Consider the following 26,635-nt stretch of genomic DNA (forward strand, 5'->3'; position numbering starts at 1 on the left):
GTATAGTCTCCAAAACATGACTATAATACCAAGAATTCTTGGTTTCTTGAATTCTTTCCTTCTTTCAAAGGAAACTTGACCTGATAGCTTCTGGTTCATGATGTTCCTTAGCCATGTTGTGACTTTTTGGACAATTGCTACTTAAAGGAAATCTTTGTGTACAGATTCTGATGGCTTTGGATTTCAGAAAACTCAAGCATTATATCTTACTTAAATACCCTTTTCATGTACCAATGGGAGCTCAAGGGAAGGGCACATGAATACAAAAATGAACTTCCTATTCTGTGTAGGAAACTGTCCTTAAACAGTGCTTGGAAATAAATTTAAGTACAAATGCAGTTTGTGCCACAAAAAGGAGTATTGTAACCTGCTGACAAACTCAGGTGATCTTTATTAACAGATGATACTAGCATTTTGTGTTTATTTTGGTGAACATGAATGGGATGCATACAAAACAAATCAGTCTGCAGAATACTGCTTATTGTATGGATTATGTGCTTAGTATTTGTCTGGTTTGGGAAAAATTTGGAATGTTCCTTCTTATGAAAACCTACTTGTTAGGTTTACTGGGATAATGTTCATCTAGGATACCCAGCTTTAAATAAAAATACACAAATGTCTTTCTGAAGATAGTTTAGGATGCATTTGATTTCTAGCAGAAATAATTAGGAAAGTAGTAAAAGTGAGTCATTGTGGGCCTTGCCATAATTAAAAACAATTGTAGAGGAACATTAGTGTTTTCATGAATTTTGCTGGATTTGACTGTGCAAGATGAACATATCTGTATTTTCTATTTCAGTCTAAAATTTAGTCTGAACTACATTCAGAAGAGTATTATACATCTTAGTCTTTGTCTGGAAAGACACAGAAAAGGGCAGTAGCAGACAATCTGGCCAAATGAGCTTTTTGCTTTAAGACACTTAGCAGAAGATTGTGTAGCTTGAAGCTGGTGTGGCTTGATATTCAGCCTAAAGGTTCTGGACAAGATATTTCCTGTGTGCAGTTGCCTGCAAGAGGCTGGAAAGCTTTGTTGTGTACATGCATGGGACTTGCTGTGCTGAGTTGCATATGCACACAGACTGCTTATGTAGCTGGTAAGAAAACAGCTTCTGTTATCAAGATTGTACTTGCCCATGTAAAAGCTGATGAGTTGATGTAATAGACAGCTGTGATGGCCCATTGGTTTCTCAGGAATCCACCCTGCATCGTGCTATGCCAAGGTGAAGGCAGATGGGAGTGGCTGAGGAGACAAATACTTGCAGTACAAAATCTGACTGCTTTTTTTGCTCAAAAGACATGACTTGAAACTTCTTAATTGGTTTTTTTTTTTTTTCCCCTATAATTCTTCCCCATGGGACACTCTCCCTTTCAATGGCATGGAGCAGCTCACACAGAGACTTTTGCAGCAGAGTAGGAAGGGATAAAAAATCCAAATGCTTCTAATTTATCACAGTCTCATAAAAATTCACTTTGTTTAATTTAGAATAATCTAGAATGTTTCAAATTAGCTTTCTTTTAATTTACTGCAGGTGAAAAGATCATCAGTGCCATACTGCTCTAAACTCAAGGTTACTGGAGCAGTCAAACTTTGAATGGGAAAAGGCATTTGACTCTTCCAGGAGCTCAGCTGTGCTAAAAGCAGTGCTAGCACATGTACCCTGGTTTAGCCTTTGGTATTCCACTGCCCTTTCTACCTGCTTTGTAACATGGGACAGGTGTCAGCTGTTGGGAAACTGAAGAACATGCTCTTCAGGCATAAATGTTTAACCTGTGGAAGCCTCGTTGTTTGACATGGTAAAACAAAAACTGGTTTATGATGTTGAAATCATACATGTATTTCCTGGAAAAATTTTCTGTGGATCTGAAACTGTGTTAGTTACCTTGCACCAGCCATGCTGCTTTTGCTATGAAAACTTGTCAAAACACTGAAAATGTTGAAAGGTTATTAAGAATGTGATCAGCATGGATATCATCAGGTTTGGACAGCTTAGCTGCTTGGTTGCCAATTTTGGACAAGTTTCAGTCAGTAGATGAGGCTACAGAGTTCTTTTAGCCCCTAGTGTCTCCTGAATTTCCTTCTGAAAAATCAGCCAAACTTTAGACTTCCTAAGTATGAAGCTGCCATCTGCCTTCTAGTGGCTGTGCTATGCAAAAGAGAGATCTTACTGTGATTCCCTTGTTCTGTTTAATATTATGGAAGTTACATGATGCAAGTCTGAAGCCTCAAATGTCATTTCATGAAATGTTAAATATAGCTCTACACAATTTTGGAGGTTTGCTTTTTGAAGAGAATAGGGAAATGTGCTTAAATTGAGAGTGTCAGCTTTAATTCTTACACTCTCAACCTTAAACTTGCCTGGAAGATATCAAAAGTTAATACACAATTCCTGGCATAAGTATGTTTACAGCTTCAAACTGCTGTCTTGAAGTACTCTGCTTCTGTGTTAATATTATAGATTAGTCCCACATGGAGGCATTTCAGGGAAGATCGTTGTCTCTTGCAAACTCTGTGTGGCAGCACCTATTTCTGCACTGGGAGTCACAGAGACAAAATGCAGGAATCAACTTTGCTTTATTTTGAAACTGCTGAGTGTGGAGGAGGCCAGGTGAGGTACTGTCACTGTTACCTGATAACCAGGTAGTGGCCACACTCCAAGTGACAATTATTGCTTCCCTCTGTTTCCATTTGTATCTTTATTCAGCACTTTCTCAGTGGTATACTAAGACTTATTGATGCATTTATTTTTATACAGATATTGTGGGTATAGGTAGAGACACATAGAATAATTATTTCCATGTTTAAACTGTACTTCTTAAATTCATTTTTCTTGGTAATCAGGAAACGGGGCATTTCATAGTAAAACCAGCAGGATATTAATCTCAAAGGTATCCTAAAATTGTTAATGCTTTCCTACTGCATTAGAAAGATCTCTTCATACATCAGAAAAGCTTCCTAGTGTAGGCTGGGTTTCAGAAAAAATTGTTCTAAACTGTTTTCAGATGTACAGGACATGAAGATAGGAAGCAAAATTCCAAGAGGTGCTTGTGTTGTAAACCAGCATTATGGTATCCAAAAGAACCACCAACTTCTCAGAACTCCTGAAGCATTAAAAATTATAGAGGATGTGTATTCTAATGGTGTAATTTTTGTTATTTTGATATTAATTATAATAAATATAAGAAATTTATAAATGTGTTGTATTTGGTGACTTGAGGGTTTCCCTTCTGCAGGCTCTTCACATTGCTCCTTTACCCTGTGGGTTATGAGTTCTAGTTGCTGTTTACTTTGTGCCTTAGGCAGTTTGTATTCCAGGGAAACTACTGGTGTACTGATAGCTCACTTTTCTTCAGTGGCCTCCAAATGTGTGTTAAGCATTCATTTTACATTAGTCAAGCCTGTGGAGTTACCCTGGAAATACATTTAAATTATTAATACATGACAGAAATCTGCACTCCCTTTTGATAGTCTGTTCATGTACATACCAACACATACCAAACCATGCCAGGCCCTGCTTAGAGCACAGGGCTGAATCAGGTGTCTTCCAGATATGACTTTCAGCTGAAATTATCCTGTGATTTTTCATACAGATGAGCAGAGAATAAAGGATAACAGTGATGGTGATCCATGGCAGGAAGATCAATGGTATTAAATCAATTCCTGTGGAGGAAAAATGTAGCAATAATGAAGAAGGGTGAGAGGGTTGTACAGACAGGATCAGCTTTTTGCTCTGCCACCACCTTTGCAAATTGTAGACACTGATTTTAAATAAGCAGCTGATCTATAAAAATGAACTGCAGTATGAGTTGCATTGAGCTGACCCTGCAATGTAGAATCCTGCCAAGGAAGGGGATCCCTGCTCTCAGCAGGTCTTCAGGATGAAATGGTGCTTGTGTGCTGAAGCACACCAGGAATTGATCTGCCACAAAGCTGATAAGTTGCCACATAGTAGTGTGATCTGTGGTGCAGTGGAAATGAGAAGGTGAAAAGCTGCTGGGGGCCCTCCCCAGGCACAGCTGTAACTCAGCCCAGGCTGTGCCAGCACCTTGTTATTTCGAGGGTGCTGCTGTTCCTTGCTTGTGGTGCTGTGCTTGGAAGTAAGGGAAGCTTACAGTGTGTTAGGTCCTGGCTGCAAAAATCCCTTTTGAATTTCAGTTCAGCTGACAGGACATTTTGTGGGGAGGAAGGGGGAGGGAGTGAAGGAATCAGGGCCACAAGCAGTTCTTAACTCTCCAGCCCTTATTGTCTCTCTGTCAAGGCACATCTAATTCTGTGTTTATCTGCTTTTCCAAGGCCAGTGCTAATTGACCAGCAAATGCCAATGGTGGCAGTCTTCCCTCACTGCTTGGATTTTTTTTTTGTATGATTCACAGAAGATGTGAACAAATTATTGCCTCTGTGAGAAGAATTACAGCTCCTAGGATTGTATGGTTCGTGCTCCAGCTCTCCAAGAGGCCATGTTCACGCAGAGAAAAAGTTTATCAACAAAATGTGTAGCAGTGCAACTTTAAGCATCTTGCACATACTGAAAATAATAGTTCTAAGACTTCTGATTCTATCTGGCAACTAGCTTTTTGATTGATTAACCTGATTCCTGTCTGCTGAAAGATTTCCTGATGTTCCAGGTACCCAGGAAGCTTCAAAGAAGTGTAGAGTCTTAATGCTGATTAGAAATGTGATTGTCACTGAACAGAAGGTTTTGGCGAAAACCCTATCATGTCTCATGTATATATTCCTAAGAAATGTGGTGCTGGTGTCCCAGTCCTTCTGGTGATATCAGCTTTATTTTTAAGTTAGGTTGATTATCTGCTTTATTTTTGGGTTGGGTTGACTCTCGTGAATGATGCAGAAACAGCAGACATGGTGTGATAGTGTTGTAATGCAGGCTGGTATCTCAGTTCATGGCCTTGGATAAATAGCATTCCTATGAAACACAATGTGGAATTCTGCTGTAGAAGGGAAAAGCACTGAAGCTTTCAGATAGCATAAGGGCAACATTTGCCTATCACTGTTAGTGATTTGGGTTTGGAAATGAGCTCTTAACCCTGGAAAGACTGAATTTTTCACTTCCAGTGGGGTAAGGTGAGAGCATTTAAACTGGCCAATAGCAAGGTTTTAGATGTGTATTTTGAAGTGTGTGTGCAGAATGACTGTCTTGCACGCTGCCTTCAACAATTGGCAAGACAAATTCTCTTTGGTATCTGAAAGAAAAGTCCTTAAATGGATGTATAATTTCTGCAAGCTTCATCTAGGGTATTATTTTGAAAATAATAAGGTGTTGACCCTTCTACAAATGGATTTTGCAGTCCTTTTTTTCTTTTCCTGACATAGCTGTGCAAAGACCTTGGAAAGTTAGGAAATGCAGTAGTATAGTCTTTCATGTCTTGGCCTTAAGTATGAATCTGAGTTGCCTCCTAGAGAAAATGAGCAGCTGTAGAAATCAACTTAATTAGTGTGGTGATCAAAGACCAAACTTAACATTTGTTTCTGCAGAAGTATATTTTTTTTCCTGGCTGCATTAGTAAGTGTGAGGTGTTGCATAGTTTGCAGTTAACAGAGCACAATCAATGGAATGCTGCAGGTTGGAAACACAAGTCATAGATAGTAACTGGTTGTGCCTCACCCTGACACAAGATACAGCAAGCAGAGTGCCTGGGCTGCAGTTCAAAGCCTGCCTGGCTCCTGGGACTTTGACAGGGTTTGTCTTGCTTCTACTGCCTGGCTGGTGTGCCCTGTAAAAGAATTCAGGATATGGAAAACCTCTGTTTTCCATGCTGTTCCTTCCAAAACACTGTTCCTCCTTGGCAAGTTTTTTGAAGATGTGGTTATTTAAGCTGGGAAATGGGAATGGACCATTTTGTCTCATGGAATGTGACCATTTGCTTATTCCATAGTGTTGTGTAGCTCAGACACCTGTATTTGGAATGGATGATACTGTCAGGGCAAATTATTTTTCTGCTCATGGCTTTCTTCTTAGACGTAGGAAGATGAATGAGAGTCATCATTAACTTGCCACGTCCTTGAGCTTCTAATGTGAGGACTTTACTACAAATATTACGGAGGAAATTTTATTCCAGCCTGAGCAGGTTCAAATGCTGTACACTTAAGTTCATTATCAATGTGTGAAGAAAATTCAGAATATATCTCTGTGCTTTGGTTTAAATAAACATATCTATGTTTTCTTGTTTTTTATAGCTTCTTCAGCAGCTGAAGCGATTAATATGTGACCTCTGCAGATTATATAATCTTCCTCAGCATCCAGATGTTGAAATGTTAGATCAGCCATTGCCAGCTGGACAGGTAAACTTAAAAGCTATGTGCACCTTCTTATGCCAATGAAGGCATTGTTTTTTTAACTCCAAGAAGCAAGATAATGGGAATGATTAAACCTTGTGTAAACCAGAACTGATATGATGCCCTTTTGCATTATGGTGTCTTCAATCTGAATTTTGTTTGCAAAATCCATTTAATAATGGTGTGATAATATTACACAATTCCCTTTGAAGTATCACTGAAAGGTGTGTATGTGATACCACTGCTGTCAAGTTTAATTCCCTCCTAAACACTAAAGCCAATCTCTGTGTACTTGGAGTGCTTCCCGAACTTACTTTTTCTGAAATATCTGGCTCTTTGTTGAAGAGTATGTGTTTCACAGTGTGCACCTGGATGAACTAGTGTTGTTTTCCTTCTTCAATCCCTTGCAGAGACATGGGATATCAAGGCCATACGTTACTTTGGGTAGGGATGCTTACTTCTTGTGCACTTGAAAAATTAAGAATTTTGAAGGCCTGTGAGGTGTTCTTCTTAACCAGTGTGCTTTGTATTGTGCTGAAAACAGAACTGGTAACTGACAGTAACTGTTCTTTTTTTGTATTTTTAGTAAGATTGTAGGATCTTCTTTTGCTTGTATACATTAAGATGACACAATTGCTGAAATACTCCTATAGAGTATTTTATACTGCTGTATATATATATATAAATATTTCTGTAGAGAAACAGTTGGCTTTCCTGTGGTGACAGTACTATAGTAATGACAACTTGCTTAATTTTTGGCCACGTGCCAAATTGTAATCCTACAGGTAGGTCTTTTCTCAGAGCCAGCCACTCAGCAGTGCAGCTGTAAGGCAATGAGCTGTGCTGTTAGGGTGTAACTTTGTGAAGAGTCTCACATGTGCTGTGGAACTCAAAAACAAACTCAAGGTAGGTTTCTTAGCCAGAATGTCAGTTTTAAGTTAAATAAGAGGGGCCTTAGTAACTCTGACCAAAGATTGATGTGGTCACATATGTTGTCTAGGGTGGTGTTATTCCTTCTTTGCCAAAGGAAGAGTGAACAGAGGACAAGCATATCAGAATCCTCCTGAGAATTTGTGCAGCTCGGACTTTGTGAGCTAGGAGTGGTATCCTGAAAGTCATGAAAGTGAAGTCAATGTATTGCTTTGATATTTCCTCAAATAGTCTAATAGCAATGACTACATGACAATAGTAGTGGCTGCATGCAAGTTCTAGGTAGTGAGAAAAAAATCCATTAAGTTCTAGAGGTCTCAAGTTCATTGTGTTTTTTCTTTCTAGGAGTGTAGCATGTAGATAGATCCTAGTCAGAGCCATGATCTGATTTCACAGTTAAGGGATCGTGGGTTGTAGCCCACTTGGTGTGTTTGTTGCATTTGTCACTGTCTCAGTGACAAATATCAGAATAGGATGTTTCTTATCTGAATCTAAGGTTTCTACTTACAACCTAGTTGGAATTAATTGAGACATTCTATTTATTTTTGCTTCATGCAAAACTCTCTTCACTGTTGTACTCCAGGAAAGCGTCTTTATGCATCTTACCCTTATCTGCAAAGGACTGAAGTTTAACGTGTAACTTTTGCATTTACTGCTTCTCTTTGAGAGTAGACTTGCTGATTTTGAAGGCAAGAAGCATATACAGAATTTATGCAGAACCTTCATTTTTGTATTGCAGAATGGAACAACAGAAGAAGTTACATCAGAGGAGGAGGAAGAAGAAGATATGGGTGAAGTATGTCTATATATGAGATTGTTGTCCTAATCTAGTAGAATTTTGGCATTTTGCTCTGCGATTTCTGGCTAATAATTAAACCATTATTGTAAAATGTGACTTCCCTGGAGTTCAGCAGAAAAGATAATTAAAATTTGGATGTTTACCTGAATGTCAGCTTTCCCTTCAACCAGAAAACTAGTGAAATTTTCTTCTTAAACCTAGATCTCAGCTGTGAGGTTGGATACAGAGAATTGGACATCTGTTTGTGCTTTAGTCAAACAATACATAACATTGTGTGCCAAATCAGTAAGTTTTTGCATTGTTAACTCCTATTTCAAGCAGCATGTGAACTGGCTCTGATACAGTTGGAAGTGCCTCCCAAATTGAAGCAGACTGGCTAAGAGTAAATCCGTTTGCTGATTCATTACATGGGTGAGCTAGGTTTTGACTGTAATAAATTGAAAGAAATGGAAGGACATCAAAACAGACACATGAAATTTTTATGTCCATGTCTGGCAACATGGTGCTCTCTTTAATGAGCTTTTTAGTTGTAAGAATCACCCTTTTTGCTTGTTTCTGCTACATGTTAGAATAGCTCCAAGGTGCTTGCTTTCTACACCACCATAGGTTGCCTTATTATAGTAGAACTGTTCTGACTACTTCAGATTTAGGTTTTTTTAATGAAGGTGTAGAAAGAATGAACAACTCTCTCTGAATAAATGATCTTCCTGTAGAAAAGATCTAAATGTTACCAAATTCTTAAATTAATTTGAAGCAGCCTTTCTTACACCATATCTAGCTTGATCCAGACTGTGTTTGCTGGAGCAGGTGTTTCTGCAAAGATGTGTCCCATATCCTGCTGCTGCAAGGCTCTGGTTGCTTGCAGACTGCTAGAGTAACCTTTTGCATTGTTTGGGTAACTTTGTACAAAAAAGAAATGGTCTCCCTTTATTTATCAGCTGTCAGGGTGCATTCTGTGTGGCAGTGATATCTGCAACCTGTAATTTAGTTCCAGTTCTAAATGCAGAAGCAGTGTACAATTCCTTGGCTCTGTCATTGGAGAAACATGAGCATTTTGAAGAATACTCAGTCTAAAGTCTGTTACAGCTGAAGGAAACTGTTATCAAATGTACCAGGTGTGTTTCTTGTTACATAGAGCATGCTTAAATTTGAGTTTTCCTGCCATTCAAACAGACAGTGCATAGAGAGCAGCCCCATGTTATAAACGACTCAGACCCCGGGCAGGAATGAGTAAATAAAATTTAATTAGAATGTTAAAATTACAAAGCAAAGGCGGAGGGCAGCGCTGGGAGTGTAGTGAAACTCCTGCTCACCAGAGGCTCACCCACAAAATGGTGTCACTGCCTTTTATACACTCATGTCTGCCTCACCCTCATTAATACTCCTGAGCAGTCCTTATGTCTTTCCAGCGCCTCTCACAGTCCATGGCTTTGCCCATATATATATATAGATTTGGCTCCTCCCAAGGTCTGTCAGTCAGTGCTCCGTGCCTTTTATTGGTGGGGCCCCTCTCACCTCTTGCCTGGTGGTGAGATGTTGGCCTGCCAAGCCTCCCAGCACTCAGTGTCCCCCACTCCCTGCCACCTCTTGCAAGGGGCAAGTGTCCATCCTCCTCCTCCATGCTTTGACAGCCCTTTGACCAGAGCTGCCAGGCAGTAACCACAAAAGGGAGAGGAGAGCATTGAGGGGAGAACAGAAAGCATTCAACACCAAATTGGAACCACAAAAGTACATGTCAAAAGAACCACAAACCTTAACAAAACTTCTTCCTACCATATTTAATAACTCCTCCACGTTTGCATGAGCCAATCACCACACCTTATTCCCCTAGCACCCAGGTGTGGCAGAGCTCTGCATACTGGAGTATATCTGGTAGTTGTGTAACCAAAGCCTGCTGGTGTGGCTGCTGTAATGCTTCCTTTTTCATGCTAAGGTATTCACGTGCTTCCCCTCCTCTCCACAGCCAGCATTTGAGTCACATTTAGGCAATTGTCTGAAGCTCAGAGTGCTCCTCTGCAACAAGATAACCCCATCTCAGCATACAGAGTGGACAGGTTTTAGTGCCTTGGCCTAGAACATAGAACTGAACTGTTGGCTTGTGTGATCAGGATGCTTGACCACAGAATTTTGTTTTATGTCCTGATTCCAAAATTACTGCATCTAATCTTTGTCTGAAATGTTAACCTTGAATAAAGTACACATAGTTTTCTAATATTTAACTTTCTTGAAGGCTTGCTGTAGCCCTGTCAGGTATGTTAATCACTGCTTGTGAGAAGTGTAGTATAGCTGGGGTTCTAATTGCAAAAGAGTCTGCTTTTAGAAACATCTTGGAGCCTCCCTAACTTGGGATACTTTTGGATTCTCTAGTCTGGTTTGCTATCTACTTGAGTGGGCTAATTCTCTACAATCCTATCTTCTTGCAGAGGTTGTGCTTGTTTCTGTGACCAGAAATATGTTGTGAATTTGGGTTTCATTTGTGTTATGAAGTGCACTATGTGACTATATCCAACATGCCCTTGGAGAGGGTTTCATTGAATGAAGGGCACAGTACAGTTATTTACAATTACCTTCTCTCTCTCCTGTAGGACATTGAAGATCTGGATCACTATGATATGAAGGAGGAGGAACCAGTTGATGGGAAGAAATCTGAGGATGAAGGCATTGAAAAAGAGAACCTTGCAATCTTAGAAAAAATCAGAAAAAATCAAAGGCAAGATCACTTAAATGTGAGTTAATGATTCCATGCTTCTTCTTTACAATACTTCTGACTTTAAAATAGAATTTTTTTTCAGCAAAGAAAGCCCACTGCTATGCACCTAACCTGTCCCTGATGGTTTAACAGCTCATATCCAGAGGTATCCATGCAAACAGTTGTCCCTCTGTTTCTTGCTTGGTACATTTGTCACAAACATTAGTTCTCCTTGCAGAATCAGCAGAATGCATCTAGGCTGTGAGTGTGACTTTCGTTGCTGAACCCTTATTAAAGTAAAAAAACTAAAGCCATAATTAAAATTGCCTGTATTAGAAGTTATGGGTGACTTAAAATATTTGGTAAACCTGTGGTTTAAATCCATTTTATGCATGAGTTTTTCAGTAATAGCTGTTCCACCTGAAAATTACTGAAAGGTGGTGGATTGTTGTGCAGTTTTTTTATTGCCATGTGTAAAGTAAAGGCCTTCAGCAGCTCTGCAGCTCTGTTGTCAGTTTTCTGAGTGATCTTACCAACAGGCAGTTGTAGAAAAAGTGCTTGTTCTCCAGAGGCTTAGAACTCCAGAAGTGTTCTGTCCCAAGTGCTAGGTTCCAGAAAGGCTTCTATTTCTCAAAGGTGCATGCAAGAGGGTGTGATAATGTCATACAATCTTAATTTTATTTACCCTGACTCCCAAAGCTTTTGTTTCATAGAGGCTTAAAATGTGTAAAACATGAAATTAATTACTTCTGTTTATGATCTGCTTCATCCAAAGGATTTTAAAATTTTAACACCCAAACCTGATTGGCATTTCAGGGTTTAAAAGCAGATGAATGTAAGGTCCCAAACTGTTTTGGCTGTGTAGTCAAGTCTGGTTTTGAGACTTGACTAACCATAAACACAGCAGTCACTTACTGGTTTTGTTTAGACTTGAATGTTCACAGTTTGATGCCTAGTGAGGTTTTGTATGTTTCAGTGTGTATAACTCAATCCTAATAGTAAAGAGTCTTTAACTGTTAAAGAAAATATATATTCTCCCAGCCTGAAAGGCATGGCCTGCTTTACAATCATTGAAAATTTGGTAGAACAGAAAAAAGGTTTTTGTGGTGTCAGCATTCTTCTTTGATGCAGAAAGCCTCTTAAAACTGCAGGTTTTCTTTTATCTGTTCTTTTCCCATTTGGCAAATACTGCCTCTCCTTTTGCTTTTTCCCTCCACATTTAGTGGAGCTGAAATGAACACTGCTGGTTTTCTGTTTGACAACAGCAGATTCAACTTACATAATAGCTGTTTCTCATGCCAAGATACTCTCGTTGATGCTGGTGCATAAACAAGGTCAGCTGAATACAGGGAACAGGGTATTCAGTTACTGCTGAGGAACTATGGTATTTTTGTGGGTCACCAGAAATAGCTGTGCTGCTGAAATAATTTCTCCAAGGACTTGTGAGGGTTTACTCTTAGGTGCTGGAGAACCAAAATCTATAGCTGTGCTACTGACCTAGGAAAGAGCTAACCCAGTAGCACCAGGACCAAGTTTATTGGTCCTCCATGCTGCCAAAACAGGGGGCTTCTAATACAATGTGTGAACTATGCTCTAAAAGAGCAGAAGTTTGCTGAGTGTCCTAGCACAAAGCAAAATTTAAGTCTGTGCAGCCCTCATAGCTGGGTTTCTTAGAGGATGGTAGGAGTTTCACAAACCTAAATGCATGGCTAAACCTAGTCTGTTTTTTCACGGGAGCCATGCAGCTTTTTGGGATACTTTGTTTCCTCAGCAGAGGCCAGTGAAACAAACCCATGCTATTGACATGCTGCTTGTTGGAAAAGGGAATATGCAGCATAATACAGTGCTGTGACTGGTGCCCAGTGCAGCCAGAAGACTTTACAGTTCCTTTCCATGTTCTTTGGCCCAAGTCCATGGGCTGTCCTCTCTCCCCTTGGCTGCACTGCAGGCTGGAGTTACAGATCACACTCAAGGCTTGTTCATGGGAAAGCAGTGCATGCACCCCACTCATTTATTCCTGATAAGTTAAAGACAATTTTCTGCTTCTCAGGATGTTGTTATAGTAATTTTTAGGGTTTATGTGTGTTGTACAAGTTAAGAAGGTATATTTACTAATTTTGTAAATGAGTTCTGTCCTTGGCAGTATCCTTAATCCCATTCTTCTTGCTGGCATCAGGGAATAAATTTGGCTTGTGGTACAGTATGTAACTTGGAGCAAGAATTAATCCTTCTCTTAACATTGTAATAACTCTAAAGAACCACTTGCATACCTGGAGTTAAAAAAGGTCTTTGAACTGGAATCATTAACTTCAAATATTTATCAACTTGCTGCTGCTTGCTTTTCAGAGGTCTCTCCCCACATAGTCATTTTAGAGATTAATGCCTTTCTTTTTTAGATAATGCTATTAGCTTTTCCTGTTTCATACTGAGGAATTTAAGCACTTCCCTTTAGAAGTCTCCAATGTCTCTTTCATCTTCAGATTTTATGAAATGTAAGGTGTCATTTTTATTTTTAGTCTCCTAATCCTTGAAGGAGGTATGAACCTACTTTAACTTCTAGGAATGAATGTGCTTCTGCACAAATATGGAGAAAGTTCAGTGACAATGGAACTTGTGTTCTTTAGCTCTTTTTGAGTCATTTTAGATTTCAGTTTATTATCTTGGAGAAGTTTTCTTGTTTTATTTCAGCAGGTAATTTTTAGTCTTGTGACTAAATATTCTGAAATATATTGAGTGAGGAGGCTTCCTGTAGTGTTCTGATGTGTTCACAGTATTTTTCTGATCAGACAGAAAAAATCAGCTCTTTGGATATAAAACTGCAGTGAACTGCACCTCCTTATCCCCTATAACTTGGCAGGGAGAACAGGCTCTGGGTGCATTTTGAGGGTAGGAAGGGGAAGAGAAGCCGCTGATGTCTCTGTGCCCTTTGTACAGCAGGGCAATGGCATGTGCTGGTCTGACTGCAGCACGAGTTTCATGTTTCCAGCAGTGCCTCATCCTTTGGGGGAAGAGTTTAAGAACGTTGCAGGCTTGTAGTGATGCATCTTGTGAATATTTTTCATGTCTGATGGTTTTGGATGTGAGAATTCCTACATCAGGTATTTTTGTTACTTGCAGCTCTCAGCAACTGGCATGTTGTCAACAAAGATGTTTGCTTCTTGTAACAGGGATTTCTCCAGCTTACCTGCTTATTGTTCTGGAGAGCCACAAAATATGCTAGTACAGGACAGCACGATTAAGTGAGACTTTTTTTGCCTATTTTATTATTTATTAGGGAAAAAGAAAGTCACTTGGGTCTGGTCTGGCTGCTCATTTAATTACTTCAGATGAAATGGCTTTGCCTTTCTGCTCTTGGCATCAGCCCCATGTGACAGATCCCATGATTGACCACTTATGTCTGAGGCAGTTGCAACTATAAATCTTATTGCCACAATTTGAGAAATGGGAACTTTATCTCCCTTGGAGTGTCAAGTCCCACTTTTCCAGAAGGATACTGTTATTTATATCTGAGTTCAGTCTTTGAAACTATCACTTGTGTGTAGTGAGTTATGGAAAAAGTTTTTAATTTTAGTATCACTGTAGTCAAAACTGACCTCAATGCTCTGTATCATGCAGTAGTGGGATGCAAGTTGTGCTCTCTTCTAAACTGCTCTTTACAGTGGCTCCAAAACCCACAAGTGACACCAGAATGGAGACGTGCTTCAGAGCAGTGGTGTTTGGCATTAGGCTTACCATCAGGTTTAGCTGTTACCTTCTTCAGGTTCCTCCAAGGGTAGTTCAGAGCACATAAAATAAGCTCTTGTGCTAAACTTCTTAAGTTAAGCTTGCTATCCTCTTTCTCCTGATTGTAGATTACTGGTTTGCAGTCCATTGATTCTTTAGAGTAGCAAGTGTAACTATATTTAGTGCTGCTATTTAAGGAATGGGCAGCTCAACCAGAAACTCCCAGGGGAAAAAGGGTGAAAAACAGTTACAAAGTGTGTTGAGGCTTGCTTACACACACTACAACTAACTTCTTTAATATCATTTTATGTATCAGTAGCTATAATAGCACTCAGGGGGATGTGGGTGTGTTAAGCTTTGGTTTTTAAATGTCTCCAGTACAGAAGATACTTACATTTTCATTTGCCAAGATGAGCTTCCAACATTATGGATAGAAATTCAGTAGTTTAATTGGATGGAAATAGAGATGCAGTGAGGGAGGTAGTTTTCCACAGGATGTCTTTGACCATCTAACTTGTTCTTAAGTTGCCTATATTTATAGGTTGACAATTTGTGGAAAGTGTAAGAAAATTCCTTCTTTCAATAAGAAATACAGTGGAAGGGGCAAAGGTCGGCACAGCTCTGCTCAGAAGTCTTGACACTTGTCTCTGGAAACCTCTTTCCTCCAGACTCAACAAACTGACGAGTCTCAATCTTAACACTCACAAAGTACAGCAACTGTACAAAGAATGGTGGTTAACACTGTTGTGTTAACTGGTTAAGTGTAATGCTTCTTTTTCAGCTAATCTGAAAATAGTGGACGTAAATAGTAGTAATATGCAGATATTGCGTATAAACAACCATTTTCCATAAAATTTCATGTACTTGGTGTTTGAGAAATCCCTTCTTTGTCTAATACTGCTCTGTAGAGAGGGGGGGTAGTAAATTAAGAAATTGCTTGTGTGAAACCCTGTCTTTATGTAGCTTTTGTTTAATCAGATGAAAGGAGTTGTTTGTTATTTGCATGTTTAATTACAAGGTTCATCCTTCATACCGGTCTGTTAAGAAAAACTAAAGGAATTTCAGAAATCTGCATAATTAAATCCAAAGGTGTATGAAAATGAATAGCCTTAAAAGAAAAATCTGCAGATCTAGTGTGAAGCTAAAAGTATTATTTGATACTACTGGATAGAGAAGGCAAAGGACTATGTGAAGGCTTTACCATCAAGTAACTGTTACTGATACTCAATTTTTATGAAGAATTAAGACAATTAAGACCTTGTGGAATATAAAACATCACTGTGGACTTCAGGCAAACAGGGATGATGTTTCAGATATTAGGCAATGGTCACAGCTGCTTCATATTCTTCCAGACATCCTTTTCTGACGCTTCTGTCCAAAAAGGATGTGTTTATAGGTGTTCATAATGTCTGGAAGGAAACTGAAGAAATAAGTATCTTTGAATTTTTAGAGTAAAAAAGCAGCCTCATCAACTTAATCATTCAATTCTTGATACGGACAGGCTGAATTATTCTAGGTTGATCTTTTTTATTTGGTAGTGGGGTCAATTTTATTTTTTTTTGTCATGGTTTCTTCCCCCCAGCCATGCTTATGAGCTCCATATGTTAGCCTGTATTTCAGTGGTAGTGACTGAAGAACAGGAGCAGAAGGGAACTGCAGAGGTCCAATGGGATAATGTACCCTTGGGAAACAGACTGATGGTGAAAGTCCAAGTGTCACAGGGTCAGGGTTTGGGGTACTAACTACCTTAGCTCATTTGTTCCTATTCTGTATTTTAATCTTATAAGGCTGACTTTTAGCAGTCTATTTTTCAAAACTCTTGAGCCTGAAGTGATATTTTGGGTGGGATATATAAGCAGAGTAATCATGTAACTTATAAGAAAATTGTGTTTTAAGTTTTTCTCTCACTTTGAGCTGCTGAGCAGTACAGAGCTGAGCTCTTAAAGAACAGAAGGGATTTTTGCTCTGGTTGTGTAAATCACAAGAACTATGGACAATCACAAGAAATAATTTGGTATTTTAAGGTTTACTTGCTTTTATCTTCCCCTGTGTAGATGTTGATCTTCTTTCACTCAATTGCAATAAATACTGCTTTTGTTCCACATTTGCTAAATTCACTGGTTGGTCTTATTCCTCAGCAAGCTGCTGTTCTAGAGTGGATACTTCCCATCTCCTGTGCCTTTTTCAATGACCAAATAAAAATATACCTCTGAGAAAACCTTGTGTAGAAGCTCGTTCTTAGGATTAGGCTTACTCTTCTTCCCAGTGTATAAAAGCAGAATGTAAAATTAAATATTTCACTCTTAAGATGTACTGTGCATTCATCTTGGAAATTAAAATGCCAAAGATTTAGGTTCTTTACAGAAAAATACCTGTTGTACCTTGATTAAAAGTTTGTATCACCTGTAGTATTTAGTAGTATATATTAATGTGCTTCTTTAGAGGGAGGGCCTTGTTTCTTTGGAGTAGACTTTGCTCACTAGAATGTTTCTGAAATGTTAAATATTCTCATACAGAAATTAATTGTTAATAGCTTCTAGTTAGTGTAACTTTGTAGTGTGAAGCTGTAAATATTGTAATGTAAATAGTAAATATTACTTCTCACTTATTTGGTGTCTTTTTTGTTTGTTTCAGGGTGCAGTCTCTGGGTCAGTTCAGGCTTCAGACCGACTTATGAAAGAACTCAGGGATATATATAGATCACAGAGTTATAAAACAGGTAAAATGCCTCAGATTTCCCTTTTTAAAATATACTTTAAATGAATTCTTTTGGGAAATACTTCCTGCTAACTTATCTGTGTTTTGTTGTCCTGTGCTTATATATACTTGTGTGTTTGTATGAGCACATATGTAAAAATAGATAGATTCATTATATATACTCTTATTACGTAAAGTAGTTTATTTGTGGAGAAAAGTCAGAACATACATTCCTTGGAATAATGGTTTGAATTATAGTGGAAAACAAGCTTGTATTTTAAATTAGTTTGAATAATGACCAGTGATTATCTTTAGGTAGTAGATTGCTGTATAATTTATTCCTTATAGGAGCTGTAGCTAAACTAGCTGAGCAAAGGATTCAGCAAATTGAATTGTCTGAGTGTTATCATATGAGAAATAGAAATGACATAGATTTAGGGCAAGTTGTATTTCTCTAGGTCTGCCAAATAGACAGCTCCTTCACTGCAGCCAGTGAGAGACCCTGGTGCAGGCCAGGATGGGAACAGGAGAATGCCTAATTAGAGAGTCAGTATAAACTTAAATACTTTCTTTTTACTTTTCCAAACTTCTGCCTGTATTATTTCTAGTGTAGTTAAATCTCACCTGGTAATGCCATTTTAATCATGTGTAAAAGAAGAGGTGAAGAGACAATAAGGTTCCTGTTTTGATTTGTCATATTTAACTTCTAGGTCAATTGTTTCATGCATGGAACTGCTGGGAACAATGGTAAAATGTCTAGGGTATAAATATAATGAGGTAACCTAGTGCTGATCTAATGCAGGCTCCTTCTTTTAGTTTTGTTACAACTGAGTGCTTGCCAGTGTGCTCCAAACACCGCCTATCTGGGAAGGAATGGATTAGTGGGTCTGGTAAAGAGCTAGAAGCAGATCTGTATGAAGTCATGGGGGATGCTTTACTGCCTGGTTTTTACCTTCAGGGTTTGTTTTAGTGATTAGAGCTGGGGTTGGCCCTAACAAACCAGGCTGTAAGGACTGGGGTGCTCAGTCATGTGGTGGTACCACTGGAGTCAGCCAGGGCTCTCTGGGTAGGTGTGGTTTGAGGTGTTTTTAGGCTCTCTAATAATGCCATTTCTTGGCTTTAAATAAGCAAGTCTTAAGTTGCAGAAGACTGATCCTGATGTAGGAAAGAATACTCTTAAATTGTGAGGAAGAGCAAATCTTGCTAAACTTCAGAGAAAATTGAGGTTCTAAAGGGTGAGTGCAGCAAGTTAGAGCTTGTGACTTTGGAAATATGTAAAAATACTGCAGCTGGATGCCTCATTTTGGTCTCTAAAACATGGTAATGAAGTAGTGTCAAGTGAAGGTTGACATGCAAAGATTATGGCAATTCTGCTTTGAAACACCGTCCTACTGACACATTTATTACATTTTCCCAGTAAATTGATGCTGTTTGTTATAAAACTTACCTAGATTCATTCCTTATGGTTTCATTTATTCTTTGACCTTGAGTGAATTTATGTTCTCGGTTCTTTTCCTTCACACAAAACTCCTGCTTTTATAGCCTATTTCTGCCTTTTGTTAGGCAACTGTCACTATGTACACAGGCTGTGGCAGGTTGTTGGCTTTTTAAATGTCATTTTTGTTTGGAGTACTTGCCCCATGGTCCATTTTACCCTATATTTAATTTCTTCCTACTAATGCACAAAGGGAAACATTGTGAAACTTCCAGGTTCTGGTAACTGTTGCAAGGTAATTTAACTCTGTTTTCATTTCTTTTTAAGATAAGCCAGAAAGGCTAAGCCTGATTTTTAGTTGGGTAAGGATCACTTTATTTAGTTTGCATGAGGTTACATGTTTATAGGACTGACAGTAGGACAACACTGGGAGCTCTCAAGTGAATAATTCTTGTAGCAATAGTATTTTAATTTTTTTTCTTTCTTTTCTATTAGACTGTTTTATAAAAATGTACTATTAAAAGACAGTGGCTTCAATCATGGGTGTGCATTCAAGGTAGTATCTATTTTAGAAATTAATTTCTTTTATCAAATGAAGCAATGCTGCTGGAGTTCAAGCAAAAGAACAGTGAACTTGCTTATCTATCTGGGAAATCTAGGGGAAGAATTGCCCTTAAAGAAAGAGAAAATAATTTTCTTACCAGCTGACAGAAGCAAAACATACTCCTTCAAATTAAGATACTCTGTTGTGAATTAGACAATTTCATTAACCTCTTCAGATAATGGAAGCCACAAGTCCTGCAAAGCAAGATTCTCATTTCCATGTATCAGATTGGAGATGTACAAAGGACTTAATATAATTTAAGGGATTGGGAAAGGAGGGTAAGAAACAAAGAATTTGGGGATATTAAATGAAAACTTTTCATATCTTTACCATCTGTTTTATCCATATATAGTTCATAAAGACTTCAATTCCCTGTTTTTATCCAAAGACAGTATGGATTTACTTTTTGATATAGCAGTGTTGCCCTAAATAAGACATTGCCTTTGTTTTGAAAGGAATTGTTTTTCTTTCTACATTGTAATTTCTTACATTTTTGCTTGCTTCATGGTTTTGTGGGTTTCTTTTTACTTGATCACCTCTTTTACTTGATCCCCTTTGAGTAATAAAAACCCCACATTGCATTTAAGCAAGAGGAACCTACCTTGATAGCTTTCTTAAACTAAGGACTTCTCAAAAACTGCTATTCATAAGTTAAATTCTTTTTGACTTCAGAGGAACCAAAGAGGAACTTTTTTCCTCTTACTGTTAAAATTGCAAAAGAAAAAAAAAAAAGCATATAAATTACTTCCAAATAACACCTCTTGATTATTCAGAAAACCCCCAAACAACAGCCTCCTTCAGCTTTGGATAGTGTTGGTAAGTGGTGTCTGTATTGAGACATGGGGTGCCCCTGCTGCTGCTCATGAGGAGACACAGGTGCTATTTGGCTCAGCACTTGGCTGCTTGGAAGGCTGCTGGAGTGTCTTGCACTGGTGTTAAGGCTCAGTCCTGAGCTGAGCCTGTCTCTCTGAAGAGCCCTACTGCAGCTCCTGGCTTAGGTGCAGTACAGATATTCAGAGTACAGCTCTTCCTGTTGGGGAAGCTGGCAAAGTGTGTGGGCCTTGGAGTTGAAGGACTGGGACAGGGACTCTGGCCAAGAACAGGTGGCCCAGGATGATGGAAGGAGGACAGGAGTAGGGCTGGAGGCTTAGTCAGAGAAGAAAGCTCTGGAAGGTCTCTTGTTCTCTTCCATTGTTTAGCACGGTGTCAGGAGCATTACTGTAACTTATTGTCTTGTCTGTAATGAGTGTTCTTTACTCCCATTTGGATGCAGGTGGAAGAAAATATTCTGGATACAGCAACGGAATAAGTTTGTCATTAATGGGAGTTGACAATGAGCAGAGTTCTGAATGTCAATTCTTTTGGTTTTACATCAGAGCAGTACAATTTGAAATTCTTAGAGTTTGTTACTTACACTAAGGTCAGTTCAGAGAATAGTGTCATTGGATCTGGGGAATTGGAAAAAGGCCTTACTAGCTCCTTTGGTTGATCCTCAAACAGAGATGTCATGTCTCTGAAGTAGCTTCTGATTAAAAGGGACATGAGTAGCACAGTGAATATGTGTTCAGGCCTATGTTGTTATTCTAGATGTAGAAGAATTAGAAGTTGTGCTCTCGGCTGCAGTACTCACTTGTTAGTGGCACTCAGTGAGGAGAAGCAATCATGGGTGCTTTAACTTGTGTGCAAAGTTTTGAAATGCTTTAGAAATAAATGTCTGGACAGCTTGAAATGTCATCTGTACTTGAAGTACTAATGCTTATAAGTTTCAACTGCAAGATTATTTTTATGCTAGAATAATGAAACTCAGAAATTAATACCCCCCCATTCCTTGGGGAGAATGAGGTGACTGCAATCTGGTGGTTGTATTGCCTTCAGAAATCCTAGGCAGGTTCCTGATTTACATATGGCTTCCAAATAATTAGGTCAGCAGCAAAGATACTGTTAAATATTAGGCCAGGTAATGAGTTTAATAATAGTGGGTTAGTCTATGTGTGTGATTATTCTGTGAAAGAAGAGGTTTAGCTTTTGTACATGACTGATACCATCCTCTAAATCTTGTCAGGTGGTTAAAGGTTTATTGCTTTTTCCAGAGCTTCATGTGAATTTATGCAAAGAGGAAGCTTTGAATATACAAGAAAATGGCAGATAATTTCCATCCTCCTCTGGGAGTGAAATGCACAACTGTTGTTGAACATGCTTAAAACAAACAGGCCTCTGAAAGTCACCAGCTGGCTCCCCCAGACCATTCCATTCTTTAGATGCATCTTTCTGCCTTCCTCAGTCAGCTGTTGGGAATGTGCTTATCCACTGCAGTATCTCCTTTTCTTGGGATTCTACTGCATACGCAGTCCCATGTGCTGTCCTGGTGTGCCTGTAATGATGAGAACCTGTGAAACACAATGCTGCACACTCACACTGTTGTAAATTGTCTTAAAAACACATTGGTAGTGTACTGGGTGTAAAATACAGTGAGTAATAAGCAAGCTGGAGTTATAGTTGTGGAAGGTTTGATGGTGAAATGATTAAGCGTCAGAAAAAAATTGGATGAATGTGGAATTTTTTGTGGAAAAATTGAAAACACTTTTTCCTTGTCATTGCTCAGAAGTGCATCTGCTACTGGAGGAAGGATGTATCAGCCTCAGTATCAGTATCCTACCCATTGCATACCATTACACCTGCTGACAGTATTCATATTTAAAAGCAAGGACTGTTTTTGCTATGTGTTCTATCTACACTTTTAGTGCATAATTAATTCCATCTAATATTTCTACAGGGATATATTCAGTGGAGCTGGTGAATGACAGCTTGTATGAATGGCATGTTAAGCTTCTCAAGTAAGTTAATAAAGTTTTTATATGTTCTGAACAATCTGTTTTATTATTGCTGGAGAGAGTCTTTTCATGAATTAGTATCTCTAGCCAGAGTACATAAAATAGTGTGTTACAATAGTAGGAGCAGTAATGGTAACTAGCCACTAAACAGTGGCTGTAATTCTGATACACAGAAATGTGTAGAGATGGAACTGTAGTAACTCAGCTGGCAAAAAGACAGACCTGCTTTTCACTGGCAACACTGTGTGTATTTCATTAGCTGTCATTACTGTTCAGTTCTAAAAGTGCTCCAAAATATGCAGTCTTAAGTGATGTAAATTTTTTTCAAGAGATTTTGCATTATTTTATTTGTGTTTTTAATGACAGGAAAATCCAGTTTCTAGTTTCATTTAAGATGTAGGAAAGAACAGAACTGAGTATCATTAGTTGTTTATTTCTACAGTTAAACAGACACATAGGACCAAAACTTTCAGCTATCACATAAATGTCAGTTATATAATTATATGTACCTTGTCCTCCATCATTGCCTAGTGAAAAGCAGTTACATAACTCATCTTCTTACATCCATAGTCCAATAACTTTAATCCTAGAGGTGTTAGAGTGAAATTATTCCTGGTAAGAGGATCATCTGCTGTCATCCCTATCCAGTACCCTAAAGAAAGAAAGAGCCTACCCAAACTGTTCTGGGCAGCTGCAACATCTGGCAGTGGATGAAAGAGCTTCCATGGGTTTGGATGTGTCCTGGGGAATAAGGATAAGACAGAGGCTGTATCAGCACAGTAGTTGACCTGCCTGTAGGAATTGTTGCCTTGTCCTAGGGGTGAGACTTGTACAAACTGGGTCACCAGCTGCTGAAATAGTTTTGTTTCCTTCTTAGTGTAATCATGGGCATGTGAAGGTTTTGAGGCTGAAAATGGCAGGAATGACATATCAGAGAAATCTGTGTCACATTATTGGGCACCTTTCCTATCAAGTGCTTCTGTAACCAAGCGCTCAAGCCATGTGCAATGATTTAAAACCTCTGTTTAAGTGCTGTGAACAGGTCTCATTTTCTGCCTTCAGAAAACAGGAAATGGAGTACATGCAGCACATGCCTTCCAGAATGTCTAAGGGAATAGAAGTGTTGTTTTTGTTTATTGTCTGGAAACAAATACACTGGGTGCAGAGTAGCTGTGGGGTAGATGTCAGAGGAGAGCCCATGTGAGGAAGGACAAGTATTGTTACTATAACAAGTCCCTCTGAACTGGCCCAGGAAGAGCCATGGCTTGAAATGAGAGGTTCTTAAGCACTGGAAGATTTTTTTTCTGAAATAACTTCACACTGGTAGGATGGGGACAAACTTCCCAAGAAGTTCTGAAATAAGATCTAATAACTTTGTAGTTCCAGCTGTAGCAGAGGATTAGATTTAATGGCTTTTCAGCCCCTTTAACATCTTTGCTTTTGGCTTGCTGCAGGTGTCTTTGACTAGTCTCTTCTGTTTAAAAGCTGATGAGATGTCAGAGCTTGGTGGGATTAACCCAGCAGTGCGTGAATTAATGGCCAGGCTGCGCACCACCAGCATTTTGGAACAAATAGTTGTTGAAATTCTGCTGAGCAGAAGCTGCTGGCTTTAGTACTTCTGCTGATGCAGATTACTTTTAACAGTTGATGTGTATCTACAATTACATATTCCATAAAGGATTCACTATTTGCTGCAAACTAGATAATTACAGTCTTCCTGTTTTTCTCCCCTCTTATTTGCACACAACTGAAAAGAATTAAAATTGCTCTTTTCAAATAGGTTATTTTGTGCTGTGTTTAAGCAATACTTGATAGCATTGGGAATGTATTACATTGCAGCAAGTTTTCATGCTGATCTCATGGCAAAGCTTTTATTTGGTAAAAGGAGCAAGAATTTCCTACAGTTCGCTTTAAACTACAATTTGTAAACTACAAATACATAAGGGAAGTCTTTAAGAGGAATTACTGTTTGGATGCAATGAAATTATTAACTTCATCTATGGTCTTCCCACTGCTGCTTTTATAGGGTTGATCCTGATAGCCCACTGCATAGTGATCTTCAGGTCTTAAAAGAAAAAGAAGGTGTAGAATACATTTTACTCAACTTCTCTTTTAAGGTAAGTGGGATGAAAAGCTGCTGTTAAATTTGAGGCTTAGTATAAAAAGTGACTGAAATGACCCTCAGCTGTAACTTGAGTAATAATGGCTCTGTAGCATAAAAAAAGGGAAGAAATAAAAGAAAGGTAGCTTTTAAGTTTGGCACTGAAGCTTCCAAAAAAATTGCTTTTTAGCCAGTACTATGGAAAGAGAATTTTTACAGAACTGAAAAAATGTAGTATTTCAAATCTGGTTTGACAAATAAGGCTGTTGAAATACTTTCTGGTTGGGAAGCCATGTCACATTATTTTCCTTAACCTGTTTTTTTATTATTCTTTTCAGGATAACTTCCCTTTCGATCCTCCCTTTGTGCGAGTGGTGTCTCCTGTGCTCACAGGAGGGTAGGTTCCAGTTGCCCTGCAGAAATTGTCATTTGTGGTAAAAATGTTACAACTTGAAAAGCTCTGTGCCTGCCATAATGAGTAAGAACTGGCCTCTGTGGGGAGTTTACATCACTGTTCCTTCTCCTGTTGTAGGATGGTTTGGGTTGGTGCTTTGAACAGGTCTTGATCCCTGTGTTAAGTTTGCTGTAAAGTCTTAACTGTCTCTCTGGCTGGAAACATTGCCATGAAATTTTTGTTTAAAAATTCCTCAAATGCTAACCTAAAAACACTTTAGAAAACATGCCCCAAATGTCATCTAAAGCATGTTTGAAGTGCTGTCTGTGGCACTTCTATATATCCATGGAGAGACAATTAAATTCACCTTCCAAGGGTTTTATGCGTCTCCTGGAAATGATACCTGCATTTGAAAACATAGTCTGTGATAGCTGGTGCTGATTCTGATTTGATTAGAATTGCCACATATTCTTCTTGAATTCAAATAGTTAATGCAGTTAATTAGGTTTCATGAGGGGTGCTGCTATCTCAAAACTAAACAAGCAGACCCAAAGACCAGAAAATTCATTAGATTCTAATTTGGTTGTCCCCAGACTTCTTTTTAGAATGAAAAAAAGGATGGCTTTTCAGTGGTCATCTCCCTCTGAATGTCATGTGGATGTATGAGGTTTTAGTGTCTTGGTCATAGAGAACACATTTTGGCAGTGGTAAATTCTCTTCCCTCAGTCCAGGTTTTGTCATGCTCAGGTGTTCTGCTGAGTCCTAGTCAGCACAATGGATAAACTGTTTTTGAAATTTAAAAAAGCTCTTTACAAGAGAAGAGCAAGAAAAGATCTATTATCTCATATTATTTATAAGTGCACCTACATTGTTTAAAATGGTGTTAAACTTCTTCAGAATTGAATTTTTTTGGTTTCTTTTAGCTACTCATCAGTACTATGTATATGTAGAGTAGCCAATAAAAAGTAACTTTCCTTTATCAATGGTCTCTGCAGTTGTGCAGACCAGCTGCCGGTGGTTTAAACGAAGTCTAGTTAGAAAACAACTCACAGTGCTGATTTTGTTTGCCCAAGTATAACATGGCTAACTAGTTCCAATATATTACTGGTTAAAGGGGTTTTCAGCTTTATGAACAAAGAATTGAACAAATAAGGTTGCAAGAGCTTAAAGTGCTGTGAGCACTTGCATCTTTTTACTAACTGCTGATATCAGGAATATTTTCTTTCACATTTGTTTCTAGGTATGTCCTAGGTGGAGGTGCATTATGCATGGAACTTCTCACTAAACAGGTGAATATGAGCTCTGTTATCTGGATAATAGAACATGCCTAAAAATAATGAAAATAAGTGCTTCCCATGAGTCGAAGAATCCCCGTGTGGAATAAATTGCACACTCCAAAGGAAACATGATGGAACTAAACCTCAATCCCACAAGATTTGCCTTGCTGATCTTGTTTGAGATCCTATTTTCTGCCTTGGATGGCTGACAAGAGCTGTGAGGAAGAGGCAGGAAGTGTGAGCATGTCAACTTGGAGCTCTCAGAATTTCTGTGAGGAAGGCAGTGTGAAGAGTGAGTTCTGGGGAGCAGGACACGTTTTGTTTTCTAGAAGCCTCTTCAACTGCATAAAGTCAGCTCTGGAGAAGTGAGGAATACAGACAATTGTAGTCAGAGAGAATCTGTGTAGACAAAGTGATTTTCTCTTTAAAATAAGTAAATGAACAAAGTAACTTACTTGCAGGCTCTGGCAGAAGCTCTTGTGACCTCTATAAGGTAAAGCAATGCCAGAGATGAGCAGAATTCTTAAACTTAATGAATTGACTTCATTAGAGATCAGTCTTTCCTGCTTCTTGGAAAAAGGAGTTGTAATTTCTGTTGTAACATTGCTGAAAATTTGTCAGTGCTGCAAGGATGGAGCTTTTTTGTTTGTATTTTGGAAATGTGATTCAGCCTTTTCATTTTTCTTATGAGTTCTTAGTACTAGGACTGTTATCATTTTACAGATTTTTCTATGGAAAATAAGTCAACTGAAAAGGAGTTAAAACTAAATTTAAAAAATCCCAAAGCACACGTTCTGAAATAGATCAGCAAGGTGAGTAGAAGAAGCAAGTTGTATATACATGTTGTATGTTAATACTCCTTT

The 26,635-nt window shown here is 38.6% G+C and overlaps 1 protein-coding gene across 1 annotated transcript in view; it reads left to right on the forward strand.

The window, feature by feature from the left end:
* Positions 1–26,635, forward strand: part of UBE2Q2 (ubiquitin conjugating enzyme E2 Q2) — a 47,226-nt gene that overhangs the window by 16,641 nt on the left and 3,950 nt on the right. The window contains exons 3-10 of the mRNA XM_058846677.1: positions 6,194–6,298; positions 7,962–8,018; positions 10,607–10,747; positions 17,068–17,152; positions 21,943–22,003; positions 24,027–24,117; positions 24,440–24,498; positions 25,736–25,784. Coding sequence (XP_058702660.1) covers positions 6,194–6,298; positions 7,962–8,018; positions 10,607–10,747; positions 17,068–17,152; positions 21,943–22,003; positions 24,027–24,117; positions 24,440–24,498; positions 25,736–25,784 — 648 coding nt within the window. The remainder of the gene's footprint in view (positions 1–6,193; positions 6,299–7,961; positions 8,019–10,606; positions 10,748–17,067; positions 17,153–21,942; positions 22,004–24,026; positions 24,118–24,439; positions 24,499–25,735; positions 25,785–26,635) is intronic.

The sequence above is a fragment of the Poecile atricapillus genome, chromosome 11 (genome assembly GCF_030490865.1).
Source record: "Poecile atricapillus isolate bPoeAtr1 chromosome 11, bPoeAtr1.hap1, whole genome shotgun sequence".
NCBI classification, from domain to species: Eukaryota; Metazoa; Chordata; class Aves; order Passeriformes; family Paridae; genus Poecile; species Poecile atricapillus.